Raw genomic sequence first — 24,168 nt, forward strand, 5'->3', positions numbered from 1 at the left:
TCTCCAATGCATGTTTGGTATCACCCGGCAGGACAAGTTCCAAATACAGTAGTCCTAGAACGAGCTGTAATTTTTTAGCATGTATACATTACTGAAACAGCAACGTCTATGTTGGCTTGGGCATGTCGTGAGAATGGCTGATGGTCGGATTCCAAAAGATCTCCTGTATGGAGAATTAGTGCAGGGAAATTGCCCCAGAGGGAGACCACAGCTGTGATACAAGGATGTCTGCAAGCGGGATCTGAAGGCCTTAGGAATGGATCTCAACAGATAGGAAACCTTGACATCTGAGCGTTCAGCCTGGAGGCAGGTGGTGCATTACGGCCTCTCCCAATTTGAAGAGACCCTTGTTCAGCAGGCCGAGGCAAAGAGGCAGTCCCGAAACCAGCAATATCAGGGAGCTGGACAGGGGACAGATTGTATTTGTCTTCAGTGTGGAAGGGATTGTCACTCTCAAATTGGCCTTCTCAGCCACACTAGACACTGTTCCAAGTCCTCCATATAAAGCACATCCTCCATACAGTCTCTCAAGACTGAAGGATGCCTAATCTAAAATCTAACTCAATACAGAAGAACTGCCTGTCCTATAAAGACACTGCCTATTGTATCTCTGCTTCAGTTAATGTTCTGGGCTGACTTCCAATCAAGAAGCCCTGCTCAAAGATTCATGCAGAGTCAGAAGAGATGTATTCCTCTATCTCTGAGTAATTCTTACACACACAAGACAGCCCAAAGGGTAAGTGATGGGTACTTGCCACTTTAATTCCCATCAAAGTGTGCCTCTACTGTCAACTATTTGGGGCCCACTATTCTGGAATCTACCATTTTGAATGGGACATTCAAAATTGCAGTAGTGATTAGCACACACCTACCTCATTTGCTAAAGCAAAGGTGCCCCAATGAATTCCCACAGATTTCTTCGCTTGTACATCAATGTGAATATTAACTGCCTCTTCAGGATCCACATGTTGGTATTTCATGAACCATCTACAAACAAACACATACACACAAACAAATAAAAATAAAGCATTTTCTCTGACTGTTATACTGAATATGTTGGCTTCTTAGGGTGTATCACTAGCACTGAAGTACACTGACAAACCTGTTTCTTTATTGAAGGAGAAATAAGAAGCCAACATTGAAGATGTTGGTTTCTTACTCTTCTTCCAGTGCTAGAAGTACAGACAAATGCCCTTCTTATGTCTATTTTCCATTAAAGCTTTTCTTTTAAACAATCTGAAGATGAACCAGAATATCTTGATGAATGGCTGGTTATATAGTGTCTCTCAGACCTGAAGACCCACATCACTTCTCAAATTGCTATTTTTTTCTTAGTTAAGCCTCTGTGCTGCAAGTTGTAAGATTGAATCACCGCAACAGAGTGAGCTCCTGTCGTTTGTTCAAGCTCCTGAAAACCTAGCAGTTCAAAAACATGTAAAATGCAAGTAGATAAATGGGTACCACCTCAGTGGGAAGGTAACAACATTCCATGTCTAGCTGTGCTGGCCACGCAACCACAGAAACGGTCTACAGACAAACGCTGGCTCTACGGCTTGGAAATGGGGATGAGCACCGCGCCCTAGAGTCGGACACGACCGGACTAATTGTCAAGGGGAACCTTTACCTATTCCCCCCACCTGTCACATTTTTCAATGTATATTCTATGTACTATGTTTACATGATCTGATCTGCACTTTGAACCAGTGGTGTGACCATCACGAAATGTACCTGATCTGACCGGCTTTGCTTTTACTACTCCACTCTTAGTGCCCATATTGCTGAGAAAAATACTAACAACATTCACTTATTGAGCTCTCTTTCAACCCCCTAGTTTCTTCTTTAGGTTTCCTGTCTTCTCTATAAGGCATTTTATAGACTACTTTTATTTCTTGTTGTTGTTGTGGGTCTCCTACCAGCCACCTGCCTCTTGTCCATCAAGGCTTTGCCTCTTCTCCTCATGCCTCCAGCCAGTTTTTAGATCATGGGCTCTTATTTTAAGGTCTGTTCCACGCCCTGTGCTCTCCACATCAAATACATTTGTGGTATTATCAAAATAGTGGCAGTTTTATACAGTATTCTGGAACTGAATGGCAGGTTCCAGCTTATATACCTTGGTTCATATGCTCCAATGGGAATGGCTGCTAGATCAAACGGTCCGTATCGCTTCCCTATCTCCTCAAATGCAACACAGTAGCCAGTATCTCCAGCAAAAAAGAATCTGTTCCAGGGTCCCAAAACAGACCAGCTTCCCCAGAGAACTCTATTGTCATCCATGGCAGTCCTCTTGGACCAATGTTGAGCAGGAGTGAAAACAAATGTCACTGCATCATGACCAGGAACACAGTTTTCTCCCCACCAGTCCAGTTCAATGACATTCTCACAACCACATTTCTGCATCCAGTCTAAGAGACCCAGGGGAACAAACCACCTCAGGTCACTGCCAAAGCGAGTGTTTAAATGTACTACAGTGTTGTAGTCCAAATGGTCATAATGAGTATGGCTGATCAACACAGCATCTATTTTGGGGAGCTGATCTACTGTACATGGAGGTGGCCGGAAGCGTTTAGGACCACAAAACTGGACTGGAGAAGCCCGCTGGCTGAAGACGGGGTCAGTAAGAAATGTCAGCTCCTCCATTTCCACCATTACTGATGCATGTCCAAGCCATGTTACTCGCATACCAGCTCCAGTTTTTCCAACTAATTCGGGATTTTGGACAAAGTAAGGTTTTAACACTGGAAGCTCTCTGTCAAGTTCCTACAAAAGAAAAAACAAGACAAAAATCAGAAAGCACATCCTACTTACATGTGGCAAGCACTATCTTGTCTCTTGAAGTCTTTAGCAGGAAGGGTTATTTAACCAAAATGTACCAGCACAATTTAATTTTAACTTACACATAAAACTGAATGCAAAGTAGACCAGGGCTGTTCATGTATTACAGCAAAGTTCTTTTTGTGACACCTAAACCATAATAAGCCTATATGATGGCTTGTAAACTCTTTAATGACATCAGAGTAACTGAGTCAAGGGCAGCAGAAGGGAAGTGACACAGAGGTCTGAATTCTACATTACAAAAGGTCGTATAAATACTCATGTAGATGGTTCCCTGAAAGACTAAGAGGATTCCTATGATATCATTTTCCTTTCTTCTTCATTAGCCCAATGGCATCCAATACTGGATATAGCCCACTGACATCCAATGTCTCCCCTTTCTGCTTCCACAAATGTCTGTTCTGCGCTATTCTAATTAATAATCTAGTTCTGCTGAATGTTCAAAACCATCCATCTAGTTCCTCTACTTTTTTCACTCCAATGACACTACTGATGTATATCTTTTCTCCATTGGCCATCTACTTGTCTTCATCTCCAGTTTAATAATATTTGTTCTTTTACAGCTATTCTTTTTGTCCTTTGTCAAATAACCTGATTTCTTATAATATCTATTAGTCTGGTATATTTAGGATCTGTCTTTCCATTGCTCCTTGAATCTTTGCAAGCTTTTCCATTATAGACTTTCTTAGAATCCAGGTCTGTGCAGTAAATGTAAATAGCAGCAACACTCACTGATTATACATTAATCATCCAATGAGAAATGCCATCTGAGGAGAGAGGAAAGAGGAGAAGAAAGGCATGGAATTGTCAGGACAATAGTACAATATTGATGAGCTCCTAACACAGCCCTGTTTCACTCCACTTCGGATGTCAAAGGGATCTGATGTTGAGCCATCAAAAACTACAGTGCCCTTCATTTCCTCATGAAAGGACCTGATGATATTAAGGAGTCGAGGTGGACATCCAATCTTGGGAAGTATTTTAGAAAGGCCATCCCTGCTAACCAAGTCAAAGGACTCTGTGAGATCTATGAAGGCCACAAAGAGTGGCTGTTGTTGTTCCCTGAATTTCTCCTGCAACTGTTTGAGGGAAAATACTATGTCAGTTGTGGATCTATTAGTTCGAAATCCTCACTGTGATTCTGGATAGACTCTGTCTGCAAGCACCTGGAGCATCTTCAGGCCAGCAGCTTCCCTACAACGCTGAGAAGAGAGATGCCACAGTAGTTATTGCAGTCACCCCTGTCTCCTTTGTTCTTATACAATATGATGATGCTTGCATCCTTCATGTCCTTTGGTACTCTATCTTCCCTCCAACAAAGGCAAAAGACTTCATACAGCTCGGTAGTGATGATCTCTTTACAGCACTTCAACACTTCAACGGGGATGTTATCCTTCCCCGGTGCCTTGCCAGAGGCGAGGGAATCCAAGGCCGCTTTTATTTCTGCTAAAGTTGGTTCACTGTCCAGCTCTTCCAAGACAGGCAGGCACTTGATGTTATTTAACGCCTCTTTGGTTACTACATTCTCTCTAGAATATAGCTCAGAGTAGTGCTGCACCCCACGTTCCATCTGCTGTGCTCGGTTCTGGATGATCACACCTGTAGCAGTCTTCAAAGGAGCATGTTGATGACAGCTGTCTTTCACACGTCATCTATTTCCTGCAGGTTGTCAGCAAAGCCAGGGGTCACTGTCCAAACATTCCAGGTGCCCAACTTTAGGGCAGAAGTTTTCTTCTGATTGTTGCATGGTACAGGGCTATTGATCTGCTTTTCGGCTTTCACCCTACCTAGTGAGGTGCACTGACCTCTTCCACCAACAGAAGTAGCCCCTGGCATCATGCTCTACGCCAATCAAGCAAAGACTTATAATCAGTAACTGCTACTTCCTGTCTTATTTCGACACTGTATGTGAAGCTGGAGTGTCCTCTCCAGAGAATGAAGCCTGGGTAAAATAATATGGAGGATAGGCTGTTACCCAAGCAGCAAATCCCCCCTCAGGAGTAGAGGACTACATATCTACTCTTGTCAAAAGTCAGAGAAGAGAGACAGCAAACAAACAACTGGAAACTAAACAAACTGAAAAAGAGGCAGGGCAAGCCAGAAGCAGGAAAAATAATTTTGCTAATTGGTTAGTGAGAAGGCATAGTTATGTTAAGCTGTGAAGACCCCTTTCCACTGAAACCCAGTGTTAGGTTGCATGCAAGACTGTTATTTTCCTTAACAGAAATCGCTTTGAGAGCACTTCAAATATAACCATGTGAATACAACTATTGAATATTTACCTGCTTTGAAGATGGGATATTGCTATTGTTCGGTTCTGTAAGTGCCCATTTCAAAATATTTGGGAAAGACGGAGCTTTCCATGTTGGCCAGGGGTTGACAAACCTCCCATCTTTACCTCTCTTTGATTTTGTCACATCTTCTTCCAACCTATAGTCCAGTCTGAAGCTTTTTCTTGAGGTCCTGGAGGAATCACTGCTCCGAGAACCTTGACTCGAATTTTGCCGTTTTCTTACTGCTTCCTCAGAATTTTGGCTGCAAGCAGACAAAGGTTGTTCTTCCTCCATATCTTTTGGTGCAGAACTATTAAGGCAAAAAAGTAAGTGTTAATTTTCTTGCTTAACCAAGATATGCCAAAAAACTAAACCTATGTCACCAGAACAAACCTGTCATTGTTTCTTTTCAGTTTTTCCTGTAACAAGAATGGTTAAAAAAAATATTTCCAGCAGGACATTCTTGTAGTATCTTGAATTTGCCCAAAATTTTGTTCCCTGCTAAGAACAACATGAGATTTTGAGGAGCTACATGCCAGGAAAGTTAGTCTCATCTTTGAAGGGGACACCACTCCTGAAGTCTTCAAGTCATGCAATCTGAATTTTAAGTGGATCTTTGAGACAACAGTAATTTAGTTTCTATCAATACTGTGCATTTTTATCTACAGCAAGTAGGGATCCACGTGTGTGTATGTAGAGGAACCACAAAAGAGGAAATGAGCTACAGAAGTAGTATGGTCTCTGAAGGCGATGGTCCCAGCAGTGTGGTTTGTTTGTTTGTTTGTTTGTTTATTTAATTTATACACCGCCTATCTGGTCAGTGAGGACCACTCTAGGCGGCTGGACCACTCTAGGCGTTCTCCAGTGGTTCTTTACACTGGAGTAGGGGGCGTACCTCTTGTGCACTTTAGGGAATGATGAGCTACAGCTGTAACTGGAGTGGTGAGCTGTAGCGGTAACTACCAAAAAGCATCACACATTGACCTCCTGATAATGAGAAATATATATATACTTCGAAAAGGACTGCAACCCTACCCGCCATCTCCACACTTTCTTCTGTTGTTTTAAATCTGTTACATAAACATTCTAGCTTTGTGCACATGGGGATTAGTAAGTCCATGTTTCGGAGCTGCACTCAGTGAACTCCTGTCAGAGGCATTTGATTAAAGTGAACTCTTTGGTCCCCTATTAACATCACAACAAACACTGGCTTGATTGCTAATCCTGTTACTTAGAACCGAAAGGGCACACAAGGTCCCAAGAGCTCTGGAGAGCTGTAACAATTAATGATAGAGATAGATACACCTGATGCTATATAAATAGTCAGGTGGGTATTATGTAGCAAACGATACGGAAGAGCAGAGGTGCTGAACTCAAAACTGGGATTGGAAACACCCACCTAACTGATCCCTCATGCCCTCTCAAGTTTTTTCACCGGGAAAAGTGAGAACAATTCTGATAAGCAGCTGATAGGACAGCCCTGGTTAAAGGCTAAACACACTCCTCAGCATCCATCCCAGGAAGCCACCTCCCCACATCTGGTCTGAGACGAGAACCCATTCAACTAGCACCAAACTAAGAGCCACACAGCTAACCTTAGAACATGTTCATATGTCAAAGCACCAGCCCTCGCTCATCCTGTCCATCCTAACATCCTTCTAAGCCAAGGGGACCTTTTCCACCTACCAAAGCCACTAGGATGATTTTTTTTATCCTCCTCACTCCCACTGAAAACTCTGGCAGAATCAATCCTCAACACCCACCTACTCATCTAACTTTACTGAAATGCAGTAGGCAAGCAGTAAGAGCTATGGTAAGTTAAGCACCTTTGTGTTATACTAAGCAGATGGTTTTCCTAGGACCGGTAGATATTTTTTTGCATGGAATTGCCTGAAGCCAACATCTGATTTGCTTGTTACTGCTCTCATGCAGAAGTCTTGGGAACTCTTTAGGCTGAGAAGCAAAGTTAAAATGCTTTAAATACATTAATGGAAGAAACAGGCATGGTTTGGATAATACATTGGATAATACATTTGGAATGCTTGATTAAACATAATAAGAATGGCTAAGACATTTTAATAGGGACGTGGTGGCGCTGCAGGTTAAACCGCAGAAGCCTCTGTGCTGCAAGGTCAGAAGATCAGCAGTCGTAAGAGCTCCCGTCGCTTGTCCCAGCTCCTGCCAACCTAGCAGTTCAAAAGCATGTAAATGTGAGTGGACAAATAGATACCACCATGACGGGAAGGTAACAGCATTCCGTGTCTAGTCGCGCTGGCCACGTGACCACAGAAACTGTCTACGAACAAACGCTGGCTCTATGGCTTGGAGAGGGGGATGAGCACCGCACCCTAGAGTCAGACATGACTGGACTAAATGTCAAGTGGAACCTTTACGAGAGGGTGCTCATAAGTACTGAGCCTTTCCCAGAAAAAATTGAGCTAAGGAGCTATAAATTGTGGGGTGTATTGGCCAATTTGTCTGTATTCAATGGTGCCAAAATCAACTACCTATGATTTTAACTTATCTTTCATGTTCAGATCCAAAGTGAACATGGCAGCACCTCCAGAAAAGTTCAATGTGGAAGAGCATAATACCATAATCAAGTTCCTGTTTCTCCAAGGGAAAAGTGCAAAGCAGATCCATGATGAAATGTCACAAACTATGGGTGACAGTGGCCCTTCATATGCAACAGTTAAACATTGGGTTATCAATTTTAAAACTGCCAATTTCTGTGTTGAAAGTGAGAAACCCAGTGGAAGGCCTGTTTCTGTCTCTGTGCTTGCAAATGTGAAAGCCATTGATGACATGATCATGGAGGACCGCCAAATATCAGCCAAAGGTATTGCTATATACAGTGGTGCCTCGCTTAACGAGCACACCGTTTAACGAAGAATCCGTATAGCGATCCCTTTTTGGGGATCGCTATACGGATCAGCCCCAATCGCTGCACTCACTTTGCGACGATTGGGGCGTCCGGCGGCCATTTTGGAGCCGCCGATCAGCTGATCGGCGGCTCCAAAATGGCCGCCGGACGCGAAAACATCGCTGAAGGGGTAAGTTTGGACGCTTATTGGAACACATTAAACTAAGTTTAATGCGTTCCAATAGGCTTTCCTTACCCGCACAGCGATGTTTTCGTATAGCGAAGGTTAATCCGGAACGGATTAACCTCGCTATACGGGGCACCACTGTATCTGAGAATATCACGTGAGAGAGTTGGTGCCATTATCCACAAGGACTTGGAAATGAGAAAGCTGTCAGCAAAATGGATCCCAAAACGTTTGACAACCAAACAAAAGACGAAACGTGTGGAGTCATCGGTGGCTGTTTTGGAGCATTTTGCAAGAAATGAGTCAGATTTCCTGGGCAAACTGGTAACTGGTGATGAGACATGGATCTACTGTTATGATCCTGAGACAAAGGCACAGTCTAAGGAATGGAGCCACAGCAGTTCCCCCAGGCCAAAGAAGTTCCGAGTGCAAGGGTTGATGCAGAAGCAAATGGCAACAGTTTTTTGGGATAAGAAGGGAGTTCTGCTGGTGGACTACCTCCAACAGGGCTCAACCATCAATGCAAATTATTACTGTGCTTTATTTACGAAGTTGAGGCAAAACATCAAGGAAAAACGTCGAGGAATGCTCTCCAAAGGTGTCATCCTGTTGCATGACAACGCCTCGTCACGCACTGCAGGTGAAACAATGTCAAAACTTACTTCCTTAGGCTTTCAAGTCATAACCCATCCACCCTATTCTCCCGACCTGGCTCCTTCTAATTATTATCTGTTCTCCACACTCAAAAAAACACATAGAGGGACAACGATTTGGGAGTGTTCTGGAGGCAACTAATGCTGCAAATGTGTGGTTACACCAGCAGTCAGAAGAATTTTATTTGAAGGGACTTAAGAAGCTGCAGGACAGACATCGCAAGTGCATTGACTTCCTGGGGGAATATATAGAATAGTGTGGCAGTTACAAATTCCTAGCTCAGTTTTTTTTTCTGGGAAAGGCTCAGTACTTCTCAGCATCCCCTCGTACCTTAAGGCATTGAGATCTCCTTTAAATTTATTTATTTATTTATTTATTTATTTATTTACTTACTTACTTACTTACTTACTTACTTACTTACTTATTTATTTATTTATTCGATTTATACCCCACCCCCCCAGACATTCACATACTTTCCCCTCTTAAAAATGGTTCGGGTACTCATGGATGTAACACAAATCTGCAGGACGCACTCAATCCGTTCTGCCCTCTTCCAATGCAGAGTATATAATATTGAGAAGCAGATATTACATAAAAATGAAGAAGCTACATGAATACGAATACTGCATGCAAGTCCCTTTCTAGAAACTGTTACGAAGAAAAATGCTGTAATACCCTCCAGACCTTTGAAATAATGAGTAACACAGTTGACTGCAACAAATTCCATTTGTCTGTCTGTCTGTCTGTTTACAACAAGAGTGCAATTAATCTGCATTGTAAAACCAAAAAGGTCAGTACTGTATCTGGTCATAATATTCGCTCAATGACAGCAACAGAAGCAGTTTTCTTTTACAAAAAGCTTTCCGGGCCTCCTGGTACAAGTGTTAACATGGTTATCTTTACCTGGATCCCTTCATTTGCATAACTTACTGTTTTCCTAGGGCTTTATGCTCTGTATGTTTGGTGAGTGTCAAACAAGATTCTGGCTAAGTAGGATGGATAAAAATCAAATTGATTTTAATCACAATTTAAATTTTTAAAAAAATCAATTCTAATTTTTAAAATTTAAATCATGATTTAAATAAAATCCACCCTGAACAAGCACAAGTGATACTACAGCTATTTGTGCCTACATGTAACAAGTAATATTTTCTACTTAATGGGCATCTTTAGAAGCATTTTGAGTGGAATTTTAATGCATTACTCTTCTCTGTTTTTTTAAAGTTAAAAATAATAAGTAAATTTTCTAACACTGTGATAAGTAATAACAAATAACTCCTGTAAAAATTTTAATACATTATGGGAATTACCATATTTTTCTGTTTATAACATGGCCCCGTTTATAAGACAATGCCCCTCCCACTTTTCTAACCCCAAAATTAAGAAAACATAGCTCTGAGGATTCAGCCTCTGGGCTCAGAACATCGGACATTTTGAATCTCTGTTGAATCTTGAGCCTACAGGCTCCACCTCCAACAAGGTGTGTTCCAATTGGTTTGTTCAGGATCAGCTGACGCCAGTTCCATAAGGCTCATGATTGGAGGAAGCTAAGTCTCCGGACTGTAGGAAGCTAAGCCTCGTGGCTGAAGGAAGCCTGTTTACAGAGGCAACGTATGTGCCGTTTTGTTCTCTCCTCAGCCATCTCAGCTTACTTCCATGTAAAAGACGCCCCTCAATTTTTAGTGTAATTATTTTAGGAAAAAGCAGTGTTGTATACACAGAAAAATATGGTAATTACTTTTTTAAAGGCAACTTTCCAAATTCTGATATTGTCAAAATGTAACATGTCTCTAATTCACAGCTGAGTTGGTCCAATCATAAAACTCTCATGAATCTTCTCAGTCTTCTTGAGACAAGCTGTTGACATCATGGTGTTGACAATTAGCTCCCTAGTAAAAGGTCTGTTAGGTTTCACTGAAAGTCATAAGACTCTGGAACTGGATGCTCAGCATTGCTGGCTGGCAATGAGAAAAGGCGTGAAAAGGTTAGAAATTAGCTATGAAGAACCAGGATGGTTGAAGAGACTAGGCTGAGACACATGGATCATGGAGAAGTAAAGGTGGAGAGAACAGAGACTGAAAAAAAAATAAAGCTAGGAGGGGAGAGTAAAAAACAAAGATAGAATGTGCCACATAATGCCAATATTATGGGAGTCACTGTGCTGTTGATACGGGGGAAGAAGCAATATTTGGAGAAGTCAAGGAAAAGGGTGGCAAGAAAGGTAGTGAAATAATGGAAATGCAGCCAAATTAACTAGGCTATATATTTGGCTGCAAGTCTCTGATACATGCTGAAACTATGCAGGATTCCCATAAATGTTGAACTGCAACATCCTTTCACAATAATAGAAGGGGAGTATTACAATTATGAATGAGAAATGCCTCGAAGTTACCATTTTGGCTTCACATAAAGTAGCACACACCCCCACTCCTCCTCAGATTCCTTGCTGCCATATGGGTACCTTTGGTGAGAAGTGAAATTGTGATGTCATCAGCAGGCGACAACTAGAGTGAGTAAGGATGTAGCCACACGTGGCTATCATCTCAAAAACAAGAGAGCCAACACAGAAGTTGGATTTGCCCACGGTGACTGCCACATTTAGGAATGCGTACAGTATATGGAAGGTGCCAGCTCTGGCATGATTTAAGAACTGTATTTTGAGCTTCTCATTTTAAATATTTTAACTGGTAATTGCGTCAATCAATTATGTAATTTTTGAGGTTCATATTTTAACACACATTAGTTTTTTAATATTATTTTAGTGGATATACATTGCTTCGAGACATTACTAGATACAGGAATGATTACAGAACAAACAACATCCTGCCCAAAATAAGTATATTTTCAAGTACTATTCCTCCCATTACCATAAGCATTGGCATATGCAAAATGTGGACCATTTTTAAAAAGATCCTTGTGGCTTATAAAGAAACTTTTTTACAAATACAGTGGTGCCCCGCTTGACAATGAATCCACTTTACGATGAGTTTTGCGATCACTATTGCAGTTGCAAAATGATGATTCAAAGGGGTTTTTGCTTAACGATGATCGGGCCCTTTACCGAGGCAGATATAGTTTGCGGCTCTTGTTAAAGTAACTACCACAACTTGAGGACATATCAGATAGTGAAATCTGGCTACAATATAACCATGGTGCTTCCTTTGACACCCTAGGTGTGTCAGCTAATGGTAACCACAATAATAAAATACAAATGAAGCAGAAGGCAACTCCTTTATTAGACAACTGGGAAAAAAATGTTAGCTTTTGTGAATTAAAATTCACTTCTTCATGCATGCACCAGTATCTTGTGGGCAATACAGAAAAATTACAAATAAATGTCCCAAAAACATGTGGCACAAGTTTGCCAGGTATCTTCTTAAAGTAAGTTTAAAGTTCATTATGACCAGGCTTTGGAGGTGTGATTTAAAACTTCATTCCTGGTTAACATGGGGTTGGAATTTCCCACCCAGCTATTCAAACAGAGGTAGCCCAGACAATACGATAAGATAAACAGTAACTGTATGAAAGGAATGCAAGCACCTTTGGACTGATATAAATGGTAACACAGTATTTGTATTTGTCTATGCAATTTTTTTTCTCCACTCAACAAAGCTTCTCCGGTAGATCATACTATATTAAAAAAAATACAATACACAAAAAATGCAATCAGCAGAGGTAACAAAAATGCAGTATCAAATATGCAACAGATAAAATGCCTAGAAGAAAAGGAAGGTATTTCCCTGCTGACAGAGAGTTAACAATATAAATGTCAGACAAGTCTCCAGTTACCCTGAAATGGCTATGAAAAGAGCAGTAACACAAACATCAGTTACTGCCAACACATGAAGGCTGAGGAATATTACTTAGGAACTGATACAGAAAAAAATGATAGAGTCATTCTTTAGTTGGAACAGGTCTCTAAGGCCATAAAGTCCAACCCCCTGCTCAGTGCAGGAATCTAAATCCAAATACATTTGACAGATGTCTGTCTAATTTTCTCTTGAATTCCTCCAGAGTTGGAGTGCTCGCCACCTCCCCAAGTTATTGGTTCCATTGTCATACTGCTCTAACAGTTATGGAATCTTTCCTCATACTCAACCAAAATCTGGCTTCCTATAACTTGAGTCCATTATTAGTTTCTATATATTAGCATTAAGATAAGCACTCCTCCTTGAAAGTAAATTCCACTGAGATTTGTGGGAATTTTCCAAATACCCCTCACAAAATGTTAATTGGGGATCAGAGTGACAATTTCTGTTCATCCTTTCTTCAATGATCAAGCCGCCATCACCACACTAAAAACTTTCAAAATGTAAATGAAAGGAAGAGCTGACACAGACTACAAAACTAGATTAACAATGCTATTACAAATTTTCAAATTCTGTGATTCCAATAAATCTAATGCTGAAGTCCCCCTCAAATTCAGCAGGTGAAGAACTGCAGCCTTAAAGCTGGTGTACATGTTGGATTTGTTTTTGGTTCTTTTTTTAGTTTCTCGTCATGGCTTTCATGTTTCAATTAAAATTAACAGCTGAAGTGGGAAATGGAAGAAGACTGCAGCAGTAATTTGCAATTTACAAACCACGAAAACAGTCCTGGGATCATCTGCTACCACTCTAACTCATGAAAACAGGCCACTTTTGTGACCAGGGACTTGCAGGGATCAGCAGGCTGCAGGCACATTTTTCTTACATTTCTCTTAATCTCCTTTTGTATAACCAATAAAAAAACATGCTACCTCTTCATTGCCTTACCAATAATGGCTACATAGCTTTACAGGATTAGTGACAACCGAAACAGCTGTCATTGCTTGCAACTGCAGAGACCAAGCTAGAAATCTTGTAGCTAATAAGAAGACTATGAAATAAGAGTGCACAAAAAGAGTAGGTTGCCAATATTAATATACTGCATTCACTTGGGAAATCTTATGTGCACACCAGAATGAAGAGCAGGAGAATATTTACTGGGTTTCTCATATTACACAAAACACAGAGAGTTTTAAACGGGCAACAGATCAGCAACTTGCCTTCTGAGGGTTTTAAAGACAGAAAGTAAATAATAACATGGTGCCTTTCAAGATACTCTGGCATTAAGATTTATTTATTTGACCTGTATCCCACCTTTTCTTCCTGACTGGACTCAAAAGCGTCCCCTACAACATTAAAAACAGCTACAGGTAAAAGCATATTAAAAACAAATTCAGATTAAAAACCAGTAAAAAGGTTATAGTGCTGAAACGTTATTAAACAAGTGATCATACTAAAACAATATTGAGTTAAAAAGCAGTATAAAAATACATCTTTTTAAAAAGGACAACAATCTATTTGAAATGAGAAAAAAAAGCCTCCTCCAGAGATTTCTTAGCCTACACAGGCTCATATGGGAGGATACAGTCCTTCAGATAGTCTGGGTCCAAGCTGGGCAGGGATTTATGGGTTGTAACCCACATTTTGAACTGTACCTGGATATTGTATCCCAGGCTAGCCGCTAGTCTGGCCACAGCCTTCCTGGACACTTTTCAGGGACAGCCTCACATAAACCACAATTTAAACGGGATGTAAAAATGACATTTGTTATCTCTAAAGAAACTGGATTTACTGCACCTCCTTTAAAGCAAAGGGCAAAAGAGAAATATTTTGTTTAGTGTTATTTGTTGCCTTGGGAAAGGTAGCATTCACTCTTACAGTGTAGGAAATGATAGGTTATGTTGAGGCAATAATACAACTGCTGTGGGAATACACAACGGCTGGTGGAGGCCAGGTTCACATTCTGTCTTGCTACTGCTTTCCCAAAAATGAGAAGCACTGCCAACAAGCACGACTGAAAAAACCAACACTCAGCAGGCTCCATTTCTTTTTTTAACATACATGCGAGTGACCTTGAGACTCAGGCATGAGAAGCTTTGTAAGCAATGATGCACTCCCGGTTTCACCTTTGAACAAGTGTGGGAAGGCACAAAGCAGATTTTGGAAAGGAAGCCTTCTTCAGTTACTTACTATCTGATATAGCGCATTCTCTCCTCCATCTTATGTATGCATTGCTTTCCAACAGTGAAATTACCTTTTGTACCAAGTGGAACATATTTTGATGTCCTGCAACTGGCAATTTATGGATGGACTAAGAAACAACAATTATTATGAATAATTGCAGATTATTCATAAGTGCAGATCAGAGGCATTCAGAATGAAAACGCACCTGAACATACTTTGTGACATTAAAAATTTAGATAATCACCCGGCAGATATGCTTTGATTTTATTCCTGTGTTCAGCAGGGGTTTGGACGTGATGGCCTTGTAGGCTCCTTCCAAATTCACTTTTCTATGATTCTATATAATCCTATAGACCAGTGGTCCCCAACCTTGGGCCTCCAGATGCTCTTGGACTTCAACTCCCAGAAATCCAGCAGAGGTGGCAGTGAAAGCTTCTGGCAGTTGTAGTCCAAGAACATCTGGAGGCCCAAGGTTGGGGACCACACCTATAGATGAAGGCACCCTTTAACTGTACTGTGACTCACCTGTTTGGAATGAACTACTATTGTTTCTGGGTTTCAAATGTGATGTAGTGGATAGAATGACGGACTAGGACTCTGGAGACAGAATTTGAATCCCCATTTGGCCATAGCAACTCACTGCAGGAGTGGAACTGGCAAAACCATTTCTTAAACATCCCTTACCTTAAAAGCCCTATTAGGATCACTATAAGTCGGTTTCAACCTGACAGCACAGAACACATACACATTATTATTTCCATCATGAAGAACATCCCAGCAATGGGCTAAGAGAAGTGTGGGTAATGCCATAAGATACAATGAAGACTTTAAGTAGTAGAGGGCATAAATTTAGGATGCCTAGTTTGGGAATGGAATGCAGAGCAGCCCTGGAGGAGTGAGAAAATTACTGACAGCAAAGAAACTATGGCTTTGGTTGTCTAGGAATCCTTGCAGAAAATAATCGACTAGACTCTCATGAAATCCGTATACAGTATCTACAGTCAAAAGAAACATGAATCCAAAGAGTAACAAGAGGACATGTTGTTAATACTGACAGATTTCTGGAAGTGGCTACATTAAAACAATTATAGAAGACCAAAAAGGGCACCTAGAGTCTGTCATTTCTGAGAATAACAAGTGGAAATTCCTGTGGTGACTCAGCCAGAATCAATGTTCTTTGAAACAGCAATATTTATATTAAACCACCTGCCAGAACAGTAAATAGACTTCCCAAAGAGAGAGAGAAAAACTCTGTGGCTTAAAGGAAAAAGTTATGGTTGAAGCAATACCCTCAAACGGAAAGTAATTCAGATCACAAATCAACTAACCCATTCAAACATGGAATCACTGATGCATTCTTTCTGTATTTACTTCCTCCCCCATTAAACACTATAGAAGAATCCCACCAGCTACCCCCACCACTAATAGTATGGAAGAAGTGAGATGAAACACATACTTTAATAGTCAGCTCTACAAACAGTAGATTGTCAACACAATTCCATCCACAGCTACAGAATCTTTGTGAGTCCAGTCTAATTCATCTGTATTTGGAGTAAGTCTTTGACCAGGGTGTATTTGGTTTAAATTAACACAGGGTGAATTTTAAAAACCATTGATTAAAAGAGGAAAAAATATTTTAAAATTCTAAATCAGATTTTTTTTTATTTAATTAGGATTTTTAATTTTTAAAAATCATTAATGTTTATCTACCCTGCAATGATTTAAATCATAACTTAAATCAATTTGATTTAAATAAAATCTACTCTGTTTCTGATCAGCCCTGTTTGGTTTTGAGTGTGTGGAATGGATGCCATGGAAACAGCCACAGCTATGCCATGAGGTGCCAGTCTTGTGAATGAGACCCCCTTGTTGCATGCGCAGAAAATCCAACAGGCTACCGCTGTTGTGTTCAGTCAGTTTTGATCTAAACAAACAGGGTGTTTCTTCTTCTCCCTCTTTAGAAAATCAAACCTTTGCGCTCACACTTTGTTCTACTTGGGGTTGAAGTTAAGGTACATAACAATACATCACTGTGTGCATGTTTTGAATGAGGAAGGGGACTTGATACATGGCCTAAATTTCTTTGCTTTTTGTGTATTAGCTGCACCAAGCCTTTTTGCTTCAAACCAAAGCTTTAAACCACTGTGTTCCCCCCTTTTTTGAAATGATTTTTAAATATAAATAAACATAAACAGTCAAGAGCAACAGAAAGTTTTAGACTTATTCTACAAAAGCAGCCTGCCTTCACCCAACCATTTTCTAGTTTGATCTCTGAGAAAACCATATCCACTCAAAGGAAAAATAAATTGCTATTTATGTCTTGTTTCTTAAAAAGTAAGTTGCTGCTAAATGTAAGTTTGTATTTTCAAATATGCCCTCCCAAAAGATTGTTGGAATGATGTTCAAATGTTTCTCCCCAGAAAGTACATTCCATTATCAGAATTTTTCCACTTAAAAACTAGCCCTAATCAGAGGAAAAACACTATTGTCACTTCAGAATTGCCACTGTATATTGTCCACCTGGCAAGACACACATGTCACTGCTCTTGGGGACCTACAGTAGGTACAATTTTTGTTTTTAATAGACCACAGATCCCCTCCTGCACCATTTAACACCAAAAAGTATCGATTCAAAAAACAATAATTAGATTTCCAGTCACGTCTGTTTTTTAAATAGCATTTTGGTACAACATTCTGCCCCAGAAGATCCCTTGTCCCCAGAAAGATGGTCCCTAGAGTAGACCCATCAAAGTTGCCTACCCAAGTCAAATGATTTGCTTCCCCTTACCCCAGGTCAACCTTTATTTCTTGTGCTCCTACTGCTACACTAAGACAGTTTCCATTTTTGCAAATTGTACAGGATACTCAGAGGGGTTGTGTGTTTTTTTCCTTGTTTATTACTTAAATTTGCATACCACTCCCTATTAATGGCGAAGCACTACTCTGGGCGGTTTACAATAATAAACAAAACAAAACAAGATAAAACTAAAACTATTTAAAACCAGTATAGAAACTAACCAATAAAACCAGATGGCACTAAAGCAACAGAACAAAAAAGTGGCAGACAAAAGGCAGTCAGCTAGGGTAAGTGTGGAAAGCCTCCCTGAAAAGCCACATCTTCAGTCGCTCCCTGAATGTCCACAGAGAAGGGGCCAGGCTAAGCTTGTTCAGAAGCTGGTTCCACAAGATTGGGGCCACTGAAAGCTGGTTCCACAAGATTGGGGCCACTGAGAAGAAGACCTACTTCTAGTATATGACTTATGGGCCTCCCTTGGGATGGCCACCAGAAGGAGTCTTGCCCATAATGATCTAGTGGGTCAGGCAGATGACATTAGAGAAAGACAGTCAGGTAAGTAACATGGGCCCAAACCATGGAAAGCTTTCTACATGAGTGTCAAAGTCTTGAAACTGATGCAGGATGCTATCGGTAGCTAGTGGAGGAGACCCACAACTGGGATGATGCAGTCAACTTGCTCACACCAACCACCAGTCTGGCCACTGCATTCTGAACCTACTGTAGTCTCCAGATCAGCCTCAAGGGAAGCCCCCTGTAGAGAGAGTTGCAGTAGTCAATCTGGGAGACGGCCAGCACCTCCACCAAGTTCCGGGTCCAGAAGAACACCCATATTACAGACTTGGTCCCTAAACGGGAGGGCAAAGCCATCCAATCTTTCAGAGGGCTCATCTCAGGAACAAAATCTGTCTTGTCTGGGTTCAGTTTGAATCTGTTAGCCCAGGTCCATTCCAGGCAGTGCTTAAGCATCTCGTCGGCATCCACTGCAGAGGTAGTAACAAAGATTTAGAGTTGCATGTCATCAGCATACTGATGACACCTTACTCCAACACACCTAATGACCCCCCTAGTAGTTTCACATAACATTAAACAACATTGGGGACAGTGCTGACTCCTGGGGAACCCCTACACTTTAGGGGCCCAGGGGCCGAAACCTCCTGCCCTAGCTGAACTCTGGGGACCCTTCCAAAGCCTCTCAGAACCATTCCGGGCCAAGAAGCCAGCAAGGATGGATCATTTTCACAGGTCCATTCTCCCTGCAGAGAGGAACAGACGTAAACAGGTTAAATCTCAGTAGAAAGTGATCTGTCCATGCCAATGGGCAGGCACTCACATTTTGCACTCTTAGATAACTTTCCACCCATGCAGTTGTGAACACCAGGTCCAGAGCATAGCCAGCTACATGCGTGGAACAGGTGACATGCTGGGATGGGTTCACAGTTGGCATCGAATCCATGAACTCCACTCTGTACTCACAACCACAGTATCTAGACTGTGCATTCTTCCATACTGATTGTCTTGGAACTTTAGGGAAACCTATGCTTCACAATGGGAACATGCATCACAACTGTAATGAGTTGTTTTGTTTTAAGCTGGGTTGTTTATTTCTCCTGTAGCCAAACTAAAAACTAAAGACCATTATGCTAAGGCACTACTGAGTCATGAAAAATATGCAAAGAACAAAATGTGCAAAGAATTCCTTAACAAAAACCTATTCATTCAGGAGCAGTGTTAAAGAAACAAACATACAGACACACACATTGTACAGGATCTTTAAACCACAAACAGTAATAAGTATATATAATACTACGCAAAGAATAGACCCTAACAGTCACAAGCTTGTTTACAAGAGCTGAGCAGGGCTATTGAGGATAAGACATGTTGGAGACCTCTCATTCAAAGGGTCGCCATAACTCGAAGGAGACTTGACAGCACGTAGCAACAACAAATAGATCTAACAGTTGTGAATTAACATCTTTTTGTTTTGACACAGAAGCCTTCCATCAGGCACTTCCATCAGTCTTCACAGCAAACAAAAAAAGTTAAAAGAACAATCCTAAGTCAGCACTTCCAAAATTCAGTATTAGTATATTTATTTAAAATGGTGCATTGTCAGTGCCTCTACTACCACCAAGCACCCTTTGACTTTTTCAGGAAGCAACAGACCAAACAGAGGAGTACATCCTATTTTCCCTATTTTCTGGGAGATTTTTCAACAAATTGTGATGCAACCCCCATAACCACTCTGCTTCAAAGAGAAAGAGAACGCCAGTGAATGAATGAATGAATGAATAATGTTGTACAAAATGTAGTTTTGACCAAGAACAGTGTTGTTTACAACATTTCCAAAGAAACAGCAAGGTTTTTCAACCCAGTCATAAAAGTGAAGCAAGATTTTCTACATCTCAATAGTTGTTTCCAATAAAGCAATATAACAAACAGAACACAACCTATGATCATCTAAATTATAGTTCTTCACAAAGGGGAACAAAACAGGGCCAATCCTTGCCAAGTGAGCTCTTACAGTAAATTCAGTTTAAAAGCAAAAAACTGGCTGCCAGGCTGGATTGAAATCATTGATTTTTTTAATTTTAAAAATCAGATTTTAAAAACATTAAATGCTTTGGGAGGAAAAAATAGTAAAATATAGTTTTCTATCTAAGATACATTATAGTTCAAAGGTTATTCAGCATGAAAAAGAGAATATAGCATGAGGCTGTATATTCATGAAATATTTACATTTTTCGTAAAACTAATTCAATTAATCCAAGTTATCCAAGCTGAGATAACAACAAAAATGGTATAAAATAAACAAAGTTCAGGAAAATACCTAAACTCCATTGTTGTTCAGCAAATCTATGTACAAACAATGACCACATTACAGTAGGACCACAGTATCCACAGGGGATCAGCTCCAAACCTCCCTGCAGATGCTGAAAAACACAGATATAGTGAACATTGCATGGTCTCTCAATCCCTCTAGTGGCCAGCTCTGGTAAACACACCGTGGAAATACATATGTCGTATTTTTCGCTCCATAAGACGACCTGACGATAAGATGCACTTAATTTTAAAGGATATTTAATAAACTAAAACAGGATGGAGGGAGCAAATGGAGCCCTGGAATGTTACTTTCGAGGGACATGCTCTCCTAGAGTCCCCAAACCCTCACAGCTGCGGGAAGAAACTAAGTGACCAAGCACTGCCACACTGCTGAGAAATGGCGGGAGACCGTGATGGAAAGGACGGCTGCAGCCCTGCAGGAACTGGAGAAGAGAAACTGAGGGAGAAACAGTTTTTGGAAGGTCTGGTGGGGCGGAAGAGGCTACTCGAGACCCCCGTCAAGAAAGGCTCCCACCGGCTTCAGTTCGTTCCACCGTGAGGCGGAAAGAGTGGCTGAGTCCCCGAAGCAAATCATACCCCCGTCCCAACCGGTGATAAACTGAGAGACCCTTGGCAGCACCAATATTCTCTCCCTCTCCTTCCTCCACTCCTTCTCCCGTGGGGAGGATGGAAAAACCGCGCCAGGGCAAGCACCTTTGGGCACCAGCGCGTGCCTGGAGAACAGAGGACACCCCGGTGTCCACTTTCCCCCGGGCCCTCTTTACATGGCAGGTCAGCTATTTTGGGGAAAGCCCAGAGGCCCGGCAAACAGCCAGAGCCCGGGGAGTGCGTGAGAAAAAGGGAGCCACTGTGCGGCGCGCACCTCAAGAAGTTCGGGTTGGGGTTGGGAGGGTTACAGTATTCACTCCATCAGATGCACACACTTTCCCTCCACTTTTTTGGGGGGGGAGTGCATCTTATGGAGCAAAAAATACAGTAAATATGTATTATGGGTGGGGGTTTTTTTCAGTATTTTCAGGCAGTGAATAAGTGAATCAGTGGATTCTGATTCCACGGATAGAGGGGTTCCTAGTGTATCCTAAATGCTAGGTTTGAAGATTGTTTGGAAGATAGTTTGGTTTTTTAAAATATATTTTGCTTAACCACTTCAGTTAATAAACACTGGCATTTAAGAAAACACAAGAATATGTATGCTATATAATGTTAGTGTCTGTGTGTGTGTGTGTGTGTGAGAGAGAGAGAGACAGACAGACAGACAGACAGAACAGACAAACAGGACAAAAGGCAAATTCTTTTTCCTGCCACTCTACTCCCTAGGATGTGTTGTCACCTGTTTTGAGTCTCCAAGGTCAAACTCTACAACATCTCTGCTAGGACTGCCAACCATTTTATTTTTATTGAATGGCTGAGAATGCTTCAATATAAAGTGCTGAGCTGCCATGACCTGCCCTTGTAATTTTTTAACAACACTTCTGGAGTATACAGGAGCTCGGAAGCTTCCACGGGAAACTGGCTAAATATGAGTTCTTTACAATACCATATCAATTTTAATATTCTATCATTACATAGTCCATTAAGGTCCAACAATTAAATTTACCTGGAAGCCAAGAGATCTTGCTCAAGTCTGTGTGGCTTCTGCTCTAGAAGACTCAGATCAGGACTGCAAGCCTCACATGCTTCTTTGTATTGGTCATATTGACCAGGTAGGCGGGGTATAAATAAAATAAATAAATATTATGATTTCCTTGGGAAACAGCTTCAGTTCCTGCTAACTGGCATGAAAACCAGGTTTCACTTTCTTTCTCAAAGCTGGTGCTGCAGGTCTTACTGGAAATATTTTTACTGGAAATCATTAAAACCAGGTTTTACTTTCTTCCTCAAAGCTGGGGCTGCAGGCCTTAACTGGAAAAATATTTCCAATAAGACCTACATCCCCAGTCTTGAGAAAGGAAGTGAACCCTAGTTTTCATGCCAGCAGCCAGGTTAGCTGGGACCTCTTGAAGTACCAATGAAAGAACGTAAGCTGTTTCCCGAGGAAATGCTGATATAATGAAACATTTTGGGCTTTAAATCCTGATCTGAGTCTTCTAGAGCAGGAGCCACACAAACGTGAGCAAGATCTCTTGGCTTCCAGGTGAATCTAATTGTTGGACGTAAATAGACTATGTAATGATTGAATATTTAAATTGATATGGTATTGTAAAAATATACAGGTATTGTAAATAATTCATATTTACCCAGTTTGCACAAATTGTTTTATTTGGGTTACTTGGATGGGCACTGTGTTCCTCTTGTTTTGGTGGACATAACATAGAACTTCAGCAATGGCCTGAACTAGAGCAGGTGGCTAGGAGGCAGTGAAAACTGCAAGAAGGCAAACCCAAATCAGCACCGTGCACAATTCAGTTAACGCAAGATTATATATCAAATTACTCCATTTCTACAAGTGCTGCACAAAGCATCTTTCACACATCTGGAACCTGCAGTTCCAATATAAAAGGCAGGTTCACTTTCAGAGTCAAGTGCAGCACAACAGCAAGCATTTTTATTTAAAAAAAGTTCAAATACATCTTTAATACAACCCAGTGTGCTCACATTTTATTTCTCTTCTTTAATCTATTCCACCTTCATCTATGGCAGGGATAAAGACCCAATACCTGCAAACTCCAGTGTATAAAAACTGGCCATGGATAGTGGCTCTTCCCCAGTTCTGAATGTCACATAAGCACCACTGGCCAGCCGCGCATTACCGATCCGCAGGCATTTGAGCAGCCCGGGGGCCAATGTTTGCTGATCAGCAGCAGAAACCACACCGACTCCAAAGGGCGCTTCCCTAAGTTGCGCCTAGATCCGCAGCAAGATCCTCTGCGTGACCACCCGGAGCTAAATCTCACAGGAGGGCTTCCTTCTGTGGCGGCCGATCGGCGCCTTAAAAGGGGGGGGGCACCCGATACCCGTTTTGCCCAGAAATAAGACCCCACTGTAAGCGTCCCGTGGGGCTCCTTCCAACAGGATCAGGATATACAGGACTGCAGCCAAGCATCTTAACACACACTTCAGGGAGGAAAAAACACCAACCAGCTCAGAAAGCTTGATTGCTCAAGCACCCACACATCTGACCCGAGGGGTTCGGGGGAAACACGTCCTGAAAAAAGGATGATGTTGCTGGGGTGGTGGTGGTGGTGGTGGTAAACGAGACCCCTTAAATCCCAGCCCTACAGGGCGAGCAGCCAGGCAGCTAAGCAAGAAGCTGATCCCCCCTTATGTAAAAAATATTTAGTATGTAACGCGGCTGCCGGCATTCCCGTTCTCGCTCTCTCTACCACCCCTCCCTATGAATTTATCTCCCTATCTTGACATCCTGTCGAACTACACCGCATTCTGTGCCAGGGAGGCGGCGCACCAGCGGAGCTTCTCACCTCTCCCGGGGTGTTTCTTCCTCCTCCTCCTCCATGGCTGGGTTTTTATTCCCCCCTCTCTTTGGCTGGGGCAGCGGGTGCTGGTCTCTGCAGCCCCGAAACGGCAGCTGCCGATCCGGTCTAGCTGCCCACCGACAAGGAAGCGAGGGCAGGAAACGCAGCGCACGGCAGCGGCTCCACAGAGCTCCGCGCCTCACCATGGGACGCCCGCCTGCTGGCCCGGCACGGCATGGCGCGGCCGGCAGCAGGGAACCGGGCCCTCCTCTCCCCGCTCCCGCTGCCGCTCCCGCCCCGGTCTGGCGCGCTTTCCCC

The 24,168-nt window shown here is 41.8% G+C and overlaps 1 protein-coding gene across 4 annotated transcripts in view; it reads right to left on the reverse strand.

Moving 5' to 3' along the window:
• Positions 1 to 24,168, reverse strand: part of NAPEPLD (N-acyl phosphatidylethanolamine phospholipase D) — a 33,471-nt gene extending 9,303 nt beyond the window's left edge. Inside the window, exons 1-5 of one of the 4 annotated variants that reach the window (XM_020789962.3) lie at positions 23,857 to 23,996; positions 6,932 to 7,058; positions 5,115 to 5,415; positions 2,111 to 2,757; positions 873 to 987 (exon numbers count right to left, since the gene is read on the reverse strand). In XM_020789962.3, coding sequence (XP_020645621.3) covers positions 873 to 987; positions 2,111 to 2,757; positions 5,115 to 5,399 — 1,047 coding nt within the window. In that variant the 5' untranslated portion in view covers positions 5,400 to 5,415; positions 6,932 to 7,058; positions 23,857 to 23,996. Of the gene's footprint in view, positions 1 to 872; positions 988 to 2,110; positions 2,758 to 5,114; positions 5,416 to 6,504; positions 6,536 to 6,931; positions 7,059 to 22,034; positions 22,128 to 23,856 lie in introns of those variants that run through there. The other 3 variants (XM_020789961.3, XM_073000699.2, XM_078394332.1) reach the window with 3 other exon arrangements.

This window comes from Pogona vitticeps, chromosome 5, assembly GCF_051106095.1.
Source record: "Pogona vitticeps strain Pit_001003342236 chromosome 5, PviZW2.1, whole genome shotgun sequence".
Classification (NCBI taxonomy): domain Eukaryota; kingdom Metazoa; phylum Chordata; class Lepidosauria; order Squamata; family Agamidae; genus Pogona; species Pogona vitticeps.